This window comes from Tachysurus vachellii, chromosome 24 (genome assembly GCF_030014155.1).
Source record: "Tachysurus vachellii isolate PV-2020 chromosome 24, HZAU_Pvac_v1, whole genome shotgun sequence".
NCBI classification, from domain to species: Eukaryota; Metazoa; Chordata; class Actinopteri; order Siluriformes; family Bagridae; genus Tachysurus; species Tachysurus vachellii.
Genome location: NC_083483.1, coordinates 355,001 through 365,000, shown reverse-complemented (window position 1 = coordinate 365,000; position 10,000 = coordinate 355,001). Strand labels below are relative to the sequence as shown.

At 45.4% G+C, this 10,000-nt stretch overlaps 2 protein-coding genes across 20 annotated transcripts in view; both read right to left on the bottom strand.

The window, feature by feature from the left end:
* Positions 1-10,000, bottom strand: part of gaa2 (alpha glucosidase 2) — a 14,094-nt gene that overhangs the window by 1,515 nt on the left and 2,579 nt on the right. For 2 of the 3 annotated variants that reach the window (XM_060860085.1, XM_060860086.1), the window contains exons 2-18: positions 9,819-10,000; positions 9,549-9,694; positions 8,297-8,462; positions 8,033-8,129; positions 6,246-6,365; positions 6,053-6,171; positions 5,790-5,921; positions 4,656-4,766; positions 4,455-4,568; positions 4,289-4,373; positions 4,089-4,206; positions 2,899-3,032; positions 2,422-2,573; positions 1,061-1,209; positions 348-489; positions 151-249; positions 1-51 (exon numbers count right to left, since the gene is read on the bottom strand). The exon at positions 1-51 is cut by the window's left edge and continues 114 nt beyond it; the exon at positions 9,819-10,000 is cut by the window's right edge and continues 454 nt beyond it. In XM_060860085.1, coding sequence (XP_060716068.1) covers positions 1-51; positions 151-249; positions 348-489; positions 1,061-1,209; positions 2,422-2,573; positions 2,899-3,032; positions 4,089-4,206; positions 4,289-4,373; positions 4,455-4,568; positions 4,656-4,766; positions 5,790-5,921; positions 6,053-6,171; positions 6,246-6,365; positions 8,033-8,129; positions 8,297-8,462; positions 9,549-9,694; positions 9,819-10,000 — 2,117 coding nt within the window. Of the gene's footprint in view, positions 52-150; positions 250-347; positions 490-1,060; positions 1,210-1,394; positions 2,289-2,367; positions 2,574-2,898; positions 3,033-4,088; positions 4,207-4,288; positions 4,374-4,454; positions 4,569-4,655; positions 4,767-5,789; positions 5,922-6,052; positions 6,172-6,245; positions 6,366-8,032; positions 8,130-8,296; positions 8,463-9,548; positions 9,695-9,818 lie in introns of those variants that run through there. The other variant, XM_060860084.1, reaches the window with a different exon arrangement.
* Positions 6,374-8,020, bottom strand: LOC132839234 (putative uncharacterized protein FLJ46204). Of its 17 annotated transcripts, none has more exons than XM_060860105.1 (3): positions 7,181-8,020; positions 6,579-7,140; positions 6,374-6,503 (listed from the first exon to the last, which is right to left on the bottom strand). In XM_060860105.1, exons 1-3 carry the CDS (start codon positions 7,398-7,400, stop codon positions 6,380-6,382), a joined length of 906 nt encoding a protein of 301 aa, XP_060716088.1. In that variant the 5' UTR covers positions 7,401-8,020; the 3' UTR covers positions 6,374-6,379. The 17 variants fall into 17 exon arrangements, with proteins under 17 accessions (XP_060716088.1, XP_060716081.1, XP_060716087.1 ...); XM_060860098.1 differs by having other exon boundaries at positions 6,374-6,640; positions 6,689-7,140; XM_060860104.1 differs by having other exon boundaries at positions 6,374-6,874; positions 6,919-7,140.

Sequence of the window (10,000 nt, the reverse complement as noted above, 5' to 3'; positions counted from 1 at the left end):
AATCAAACGCAGGGGCTGACCACTGCTCACCCACAGGGTAGTGTTGGGTCTCTAACACACACACACACACACACACACACACACACACGTCTCACTTGGTCACTCGTTCCCTCTAACAGAACAGAATGTACAAAAACACACACTGAGTACCTGTGTGGGAATGATGGCTCCTTCTCTGAGATAAAGGTTGATTGTGTCTAGAGGAGCGTGAAGCTTTATCTCTTCACCTTTACTGACCAATGAGTCACCCTTAATCACACACACACACACACACACTTAGCTTTATAAATAAAAACATTCTGATTAATGGATGAAAAAAAAATAAAGACAGGATGTGATGCACTCACTGTGTAGAAATCATACCAGATCCCCTCAGGCATGTAACCAACCACGAAATCCACCCCAGGCTCCAGAACTGGTGTCACCAACAAACTCTTCCCCAACATGAACTGCTTATCTACTGCATACGTCTTTTCATCTGAAGGGAACCTAAAACAGAACACACAGCTTCATCAGGAGTCACTACAGGCGTTACTGCTTACACACATACAGGAGAATCACTCACAGTTAGAGCCATCACAAGGAGTGTGAGAGTGAGGAGAGAGAGTGAGGGGAGAGAGTGAAGAGAGTGAGAGAGTGAGAAAGGAGAGAGAGAGTAGGAGAGAGAGTGAGGGGAGAGTGAAGAGAGTGAGAGGAGAGAGAGGAGAGTGAAGAGAGTGAGAAAGGAGAGAGAGTGAGGACAGAGAGAGAGAGAGAGAGAGTGAGAAGGGGGAGAGAGAGTGGGAGGAGAAGGGGGGGCACTTGTGAGGGTGGAGTTTACCTATAACAGAGACGCTTAGCTCAAGGTGTGAAATAAAACTTTTTTCCCTTGTAAATTTAACAGGTGAGCACTCGGTCATCACACGGTACTTCACACGGTACTTCACACGGTACTTCACACGGTACTTCACACGGTACTTCACACGGTACTTCACACGGTGTCATTAAAACCAAAGTCCATGTGACATCCAAGTAAACTCATTTATTTAACATACATTTAGAAAAGAACAGAATGACTTACTCAAAGAACAGAGGACGGGCGACGGTGTGTCCATGGGCGTGTGCGTAGTGAAAGAGTGTATAAAGGAAAGGAAAGAGGGAATAACGGAGCAGGAGAGCTTCCTTCATCGCTGTCCGAGCAGCTGAACTGAACGAGGTGGGATCCTGAGCCTGAAAAACACATACAAAACACACAAAAGTGTGTGTAGCAGTGTGTGGTGTAGCAGTGTGTGGTGTAGTGTAGAAGTGGAGTGTAGCAGTGTGTGGTGTAGTGTATCAGTGTGTGGTGTAGCAGTGTGGTGTAGCATTGTGTGTAGCAGTGTGTGGTGTAGCAGTGTGTGGTGTAGTGTAGCAGTGTGTGGTGTAGCAGTGTGTGGTGTAGTGTAGAAGTGTAGTGTAGCAGTGTGTGGTGTAGTGTATCAGTGTGTGGTGTAGTGTATCAGTGTGGTGTAGCAGTGTGTGTAGCAGTGTGTGGTGTAGCAGTGTGTGGTGTAGTGTAGTAGTGTGTGGTGTAGTGTAGCAGTGTGTGGTGTAGCAGTGTGTGTAGCAGTGTGTGGTGTAGCAGTGTGTGGTGTAGTGTAGTAGTGTGTGGTGTAGTGTAGCAGTGTGTGGTGTAGCAGTGTGTGGTGTAGTGTAGAAGTGTAGTGTAGCAGTGTGTGGTGTAGTGTATCAGTGTGGTGTAGCATTGTGTGTAGCAGCAGTGTGTAGTGTAGTGTAGCAGTGTGTGGTGTAGCAGTGTGGTGTAGTGTAGCAGTGTGTAGTGTAGTGTAGCAGTGTGTGGTGTAGTGTAGCAGTGTGTGGTGTAGTGTAGCAGTGTGTGGTGTAGTGTAGCAGTGTGTGGTGTAGTGTAGCAGTGTGTGGTGTAGCAGTGTGGTGTAGTGTAGCAGTGTGTAGTGTAGTGTAGCAGTGTGTGGTGTAGCAGTGTGTGTAGCAGTGTGTGGTGTAGCAGTGTGTGGTGTAGTGTAGTAGTGTGTGGTGTAGTGTAGCAGTGTGTGGTGTAGCAGTGTGTGGTGTAGTGTAGAAGTGTAGTGTAGAAGTGTAGTGTAGCAGTGTGTGGTGTAGTGTATCAGTGTGGTGTAGCATTGTGTGTAGCAGCAGTGTGTAGTGTAGTGTAGCAGTGTGTGGTGTAGCAGTGTGGTGTAGTGTAGCAGTGTGTAGTGTAGTGTAGCAGTGTGTGGTGTAGTGTAGCAGTGTGTGGTGTAGTGTAGCAGTGTGTGGTGTAGTGTAGCAGTGTGTGGTGTAGTGTAGCAGTGTGTGGTGTAGCAGTGTGGTGTAGTGTAGCAGTGTGTAGTGTAGTGTAGCAGTGTGTGGTGTAGCAGTGTGGTGTAGCAGTGTGGTGTAGCAGTGTGGTGTAGCAGTGTGGTGTAGCACCACATTACACACCAGTGAATCTTTTGTGTTATGGTTCCTGGTGAAAGGATAGAAAGCCCCAAGCTGAGTCCAGCGCACACACAACTCCTCTGTGGTGTTCTGAGAGAAGCCACAGACGTCCGCTCCCACCAGTGGAATGCCCAGAAGGTTAAAGGTCAGCATGCCTGGGTACAAGAAACATGTTACCATAGTAACAGGGATGAGGAGGAAGGAGTTTCCAATGTCAGCACTTTGTAACAGTGACTGGTCCTGATGTGCTGCATCATTTTATACCAGAACACACAAGAGTTTTACAGCACAGCATCAACACTGACAGTGATGCTGCTGAACACTGAACCCTTTAAAGTTCCCTGTGTGCTGCCCCTGTGTGCTGCCCCTGTGTGCTGCCCCTGTGTGCTGCCCCTGTGTGCTGCCCCTGTGTGCTGCCCCTGCTGTCAGTGTAATTACAGCAGATGTTAGTGTCAGTGACCTGCAGTATGGACCTCATACCTGGAATAGACATGTACAGATCCTTCCACTGGCTCCTGTTATCTCCCAACCAGTGACCAGAGTACTGTCCCTGACTGGGGAATGTGGAGCGGGAAATCACAAACGGGCGCTTCCCCAGGATCCTCTTCAGCGCACTGACACACACACACACACACACACACACAGGGAAAATATGGTTACGTTTATAAGTAAATAAAGTGTTATTACAGTCTGTGTCTCTCACAAGACATTTTTCTCAGTGACAACTCGTCTTAAACATAAAGGTTTTGTTAATAAACACAAACATATGTATATAAGCACAAGTATAAACGTATGTGTATAGACACTATTGTGTGTAGACAAGTGTAAGTATAGACGTGTAAGACGAGAGGGTGAGGGTGCAGACGCGAGAGTATAGACTTGAGGGTAAGGGTGCAGACGTGAGGGTATAGACGCGAGGGTAAGGGTGCAGACGTGAGGGTATAGACGTGAGGGTATAGACGGGAGGGTGAGGGTGCAGATGTGAGGGTATAGACGTGAGGGTATAGAAGCGAGGGTATAGACGTGAGGGTATAGAATCGAGGGTATAGAAGCGAGGGTATAGAAGCGAGGGTGCGGGTATAGGCGTGAGGGTATAGACGTGAGGGTATAGACGGGAGGGTATAGACGGGAGGGTATAGACGGGAGGGTATAGACGGGAGGGTGAGGGTGCAGATGTGAGGGTATAGAAGCGAGGGTATAGACGTGAGGGTATAGAATCGAGGGTATAGAAGCGAGGGTATAGAAGCGAGGGTGCGGGTATAGGCGTGAGGGTATAGACGTGAGGGTATAGACGGGAGGGTATAGACGGGAGGGTATAGACGGGAGGGTATAGACGGGAGGGTGAGGGTGCAGATGTGAGGGTATAGACGTGAGGGTATAGAAGCGAGGGTATAGACATGAGGGTATAGACGTGAGGGTGAGGGTGCAGACGTGAGGGTGAGGGTATAGACGTGAGGGTATAGAAGCGAGGGTATAGACGTGAGGGTATAGACGTGAGGGTGAGGGTGCAGACGTGAGGGTGAGGGTATAGACGTGAGGGTATAGACGTGAGGGTATAGATGTGAGGGTATAGAAGCGAGGGTATAGAAGCGAGGGTATAGAAGCGAGGGTGCGGGTATAGGCGTGAGGGTGAGGGTATTGGCGTGAGGGTGACTGAGTGTCCCTGGTACCTTGCTGTTGCGTTGGCTTCCATTAGCCCATATAAACTGTGCAGGTTGTAGTGTGAGCTGCTTTTCTGTTGTGCAGACACACACACAGTCTTAGCCTTCAGACTGCCACCCAGAACATCTACATCAAATGATTTAACACGTGTTAATGTCAGCTCTTATTTTACAGTAAACACTGCAGTATTACACACATTCCTTCATACATGGTGTATACGGAGGGTTTTCTAACTCGTTGTCATGACAGCCATCTATAGATCCATCAAAGAAGTTTGACGGTTCGTTCATGTCCTAAACAAGAAGACAAGGAAAGAAGAAAAAGTCAAGAGTGGTGAAAAAAACAGCACAATCACAATCACAAGCTTCACTCACAATCCACAGGCCATCAAACGGGACTTGGGTGTGAAGTTTCTGCAGGTTGTGGTACCACCACTCGTGTGTGTCCGGGTTGGAAAAGTCTGGGAACGCTGTAAGTCCTGGCCACACCTGAGGACCAGGAAACACGGAGGCTGAAACATTCCTGGTTATAAACACTTACAGTGACAGATCACTTATTATTTCACAGTGGTGCACCTTCCCAATCAGCGGTTCTCCGTCAGAGCTGTTGATGAAGACGCCTCTCGTTATTCCTTCTTCAAACGGCTCGTAGCTCCCAGGAGGCTGCGTGCTGCTGATCCCTGGGTCCTGAAAGTAAAAACACACAGACTCAGAATTACAGAGAGAGGATGGGAAGAAAACCAGGAATCACCAATAAACTAAAGAAAGAAAGAAAAAAAAGGAAAACTGTATTTAAAAAGAAAACAATTATATTATATTATATTATATTATATTATATATATATATAAATATAAATAAAGAAAGAAAATAAATCAGACATCGAAGAAAGAAAGAAATGCATTCAATGATCACTATTAGACGTCTGAAATAAGTTTGAAGCTTCAGTATTAAAATGAAGGAATTACATTAAACACACACACAGACACACACACACACACACACACACACACACACACAGACACACACACACAGACAGACACAGAGACACACACACACAGAGACACACACACACAGAGACACACACACACACACACAGAGACACACACACACACACACACACACACACACAGACACACACACACAGACAGACACAGAGACACACACACACAGACACACACACACACACAGACACACACACACACACAGACACACACACACACACAGACACACACACACACACACACACACACACACACACACACACAGACACAGACACACACACAGACACACACACAGACACACACACAGACACACACACAGACACACACACAGACACACACACAGACACACACACAGACACACACACACACACAGACACACACACAGACACACACACAGACACACACACAGACACACACACAGACACACACACAGACACACACACACACACACACACACACACACAGACACACACACACAGACACAGACACACACACACACACAGACACACACACACACAGACACACACACAGACACACACACAGACACACACAGACACACACAGACACACACACAGACACACACACAGACACACACACAGACACACACACAGACACACACAGACACACACAGACACACACAGACACACACACAGACACACACACAGACAGACACAGTTCAGAATAAAGGGAAAGTAATGTGTGTGTTGACCAGGATGATGACGTAGCGCTGGTTGTGAAGGTGAAGATCTTTGACCAGCTCAGGCAGAGTGGAAAAGTTCACAGGGTTGAAGGTGAAGTCCAGAGCACGGTCCATGTAGTCAATATCATTCCACTGCACATCCTGAAACACACACAATAACAAAGTAATACATTTATACTGTACACACAATAACACACTTCTTTCTGCACAGTTTTAACTACATTTCTCACACACACACACACACACACAATGAGTGTTGGTGTACAGTGTACCTGTGGTATCCCATAATTCCTCATTTCTCTCACAACTTCCCAGGTTTTATTACTGGAGTCGTAACCCCAGCGACAGAGATGATAACCCAGTGCCCAGTACACCGGCATCGCAGGCTTTCCTGTTCAACACAAAACAAAGCTGCAGTTGTGTTGGTGATATTTAAAGTAATCATGTTGGGAAACCTTCACTGACCTACGACCTCCAGGTACTCAGAAACCACAGAGCCGGGATCGGGGCCGAGGAAAACGTAAAAGTCCAGGATTCCCCCGATGGTGCGCCAGGTGAGAGCCGGAGCAGGCTGAAGGACGACGTCTACAGAGATGTGATCACACACAGAGGAAATAATCACTCAGTTCAGAACAATGCTGAAAGTGAAGAGAATGTGACCGGATCACTGGGAGACATTTCATCAACTCTGCACATTGTGTCACATTTATTACAGAGGTGTGTGTGTGTGTGTGTGTGTGTGTGTGTGTGTGTGTGTGGTGTGAGAGATGTACTGAAGGAGTCTCCAGTGTGACAAAGGTGTGTGTGTGTGTGTGTGTGTGTGTGTGTGATGTACTGAAGGAGTCTCCAGTGTGACAGAGGTGTGTTTGTGTGTGTGATGTACTGAAGGAGTCTCCAGTGTGACAGAGGTGTGTTTGTGTGCGTGTGTGTGTGTGTGTGTGTGTGATGTACTGAAGGAGTCTCCAATGTGACAGAGGTGTGTGTGTGTGTGTGATGTACTGAAGGAGTCTCCAATGTGACAGAGGTGTGTTTGTGTGCGTGTGTGTGTGTGTGTGTGATGTACTGAAGGAGTCTCCAGTGTGACAGAGGTGTGTGTGTGTGTGTGTGATGTACTGAAGGAGTCTCCAGTGTGACAGAGGTGTGTGTGTGTGTGTGTGATGTACTGAAGGAGTCTCCAGTGTGACAGAGGTGTGTTTGTGTGTGTGTTTGATGTACTGAAGGAGTCTCCAGTGTGACAGAGATGTGTGTGTGTGTGTGTGTGTGATGTACTGAAGGAGTCTCCAATGTGACAGAGGTGTGTGTGTGTGTGTGTGTGATGTACTGAAGGAGTCTCCAATGTGACAGAGGTGTGTGTGTGTGTGTGTGTGTGATGTACTGAAGGAGTCTCCAGTGTGACAGAGGTGTGTGTGTGTGTGTGTGATGTACTGAAGGAGTCTCCAGTGTGACAGAGGTGTGTTTGTGTGTGTGTGTGTGTGTGTGTGTGTGTGTGTGTGATGTACTGAAGGAGTCTCCAATGTGACAGAGGTGTGTGTGTGTGTGTGTGTGATGTACTGAAGGAGTCTCCAGTGTGAGTTCTGTGGACCAGTCAGAGGTAAAGCTGGAACATGAAGTTCTCCCCATCTTCAGGACAGAGGGGTTTATGTGTTATGTTTTTCTTTACTATAGATTCTGAACACAGTCTGGAACATTAACATTATGGACGTTATGTGAGGAGAGCGTGTGATCACTGATCACATTACACACAGCAGAAACACATAATACACACACATGACAGAGTTGTTGGGTAATAAAACAGAGATGTTTTAAGGAAGCAGTGAGCTGTTAGGTAACGCTGTAGGACATTAGTTCAGTTCCTTTCTTTCTGTCCAGAGCTTTTATTGTTACAGCTGTGTAAAAGTCCACAGTCATGTAACGATGCATTCATGTGGTGTGTGTGTCAGTCTAAGTCGCACCTTTAACAGGGTTTTTTAAAAGATCACAAGGTTAAGAGAGATACACAGTAAAGTTAGATGTAGATGGAGCCCTAATAAACAAGAGAAAGGATCATAAACATGAAGCTTTATCAGTCTGACTGATGTGTTTATTCTCTAATCAGCAATAAAGTTAATAACAGACCTAAAAGTCCAATAGTGCACTTATCCTTTATTAGTGTTCCATGACTACAACACATTACACTTACATTACACCCTGTCTAACACACACACTAGACAATAATATAAATGTGTGTGTGTGTGTGTGTGTGTGCGCGTCACCCATAGCATTGCTGTTTAGCAGGAAAGACCCATGTGCCAGTCCACCAGTTTCCATCAGAAGATAAAATGGATGAGCACCGTAAAGGTTGATGGACTCCTACAGGAGCAGGAAACACAATATCACATGTGCACCAGCTACACCACCAGCTACACCACCAGCTACACCACCACCCAACACCACCTCCTTATAAATGATCAAATACATGTGTTGCTAGTGTGCGTACACGTGTTGTTTATTAAAGAACGAGTAAAAGTGATAATCACTTCTGGAGCTGCATCTCGAGCCCACATGGTGAACGTGTTCCACTGCACATCATGCAGGAGGTTGGATCGATGTTCACCGAGACCGTAAACAAAATTAGACGCCAAAGACGTGGACATCTGCAGGAACTGATCTGCATAGAAGAGTGGAGCTACGGTGGTGTTCAACCTATAAGACAAAACACACACCACAAGTACATTACAGTAGAGTGTAGTACAGCACAGGATCATAGAGCAAAGTGTTGTGTAGTGTAGTATATTAGTGTTGTGTAGTGTAGTATATTAGTGTTGTGTAGTATATTAGTGTTGTGTAGTGTAGTATATTAGTGTTGTGTAGTATATTAGTGTTGTGTAGTATATTAGTGTTGTGTAGTGTAGTATATTAGTGTAGTATATTAGTGTTGTGTAGTGTAGTATATTAGTGTTGTGTAGTGTAGTATATTAGTGTAGTATATTAGTGTTGTGTAGTGTAGTATATTAGTGTTGTGTAGTGTAGTATATTAGTGTTGTGTAGTGTAGTATATTAGTGTAGTATATTAGTGTTGTGTAGTGTAGTATATTAGTGTTGTGTAGTGTAGTATATTAGTGTTGTGTAGTGTAGTATTGTGTAGTAGTGTGTCGTAGTGTGTAGTGTAGTACTGTGTAGTGTTGTGTAGTATAGTATTGTGTTGTGTAGTATTGTGTAGTGTAGTGGTGTGTCGTGGTGTGTAGTGTAGTATTGTGTAGTGGTGTGTAGTGTAGTATTGTGTAGTGTAGTATTGTGTAGTGTAGTGTAGTGTCGTGGTGTGTAGTGTAGTATTGTGTAGTGTAGTATTGTGTAGTGTAGTGGTGTGTCGTGGTGTGTAGTGTAGTATTGTGTAGTGTAGTGGTGTGTAGTGTAGTATTGTGTAGTGTAGTATTGTGTAGTGGTGTGTAGTGTAGTATTGTGTAGTATTGTGTAGTGTAGTATTGTGTAGTAGTGTGTCGTGGTGTGTAGTAGTGTGTAGTGTAGTAGTGTGTAGTGTAGTATTGTGTAGTGTAGTATTGTGTAGTGTAGTGGTGTGTCGTGGTGTGTAGTGTAGTATTGTGTAGTGTAGTATTGTGTAGTAGTGTGTAGTATTGTACTGTAATACAGACAAACTGCTACATTCCTCAATAGGTTCCTGATAAATTGATGCTATGTTGTTAATGTAGTAAATGTATGTATTGAAGTCATCACACTTCTATTCCACACTGTTAACATTTCTGTTCCATCTCTCTCTCCAACACGACTTACATCACAGCTCCATTCTGCTTTCTCTTAACAATAATCCCAAATGGTTGTTTGGAGAACTCCACTGTGTACAAGGGACTGGGAGCTGATTTTTGCACCACAGGCACATCTATAGGAACCTGGAACCTCTGCTGTGCTGGATCTGTTATCTGATGGACAGACAGTTTATTTTACAGTGTAACCCAGGAGTGATCAGGAGATCACACTTACACACTACTCACTACAAATCATTTGTTCATTCATTACCAAAGCAAACAAAGACAAAGCTCTCACTTTCACACGCAGTCTGCTGTTGGTCTCATAAAGCACGTCCAGCTTCAGCACCTCGATGTCTTTGGGATAATAGGTCTTTTGAGTACGAAGCAGTTTCCCGCTCAATCCCGTCTCAGTGTCATTAATAGCCACTAGTGTATACGATGGGAAATCTGGTGGATAATAGCACCACGGGATGCCGG

Excerpts from the sequence above, each read along its gene's own strand:
- LOC132839234 (XM_060860087.1), bottom strand. The coding sequence starts at position 7,400 with ATGGGGAGAACTTCATGTTCCAGCTTTACCTCTGACTGGTCCACAGAA. Across the intron at positions 7,141-7,180 it reads TCACACACACACACACACAC|ACACACACACACACCTCTGT; the intron begins CTCTGTCACACT and ends CATCACACACAC.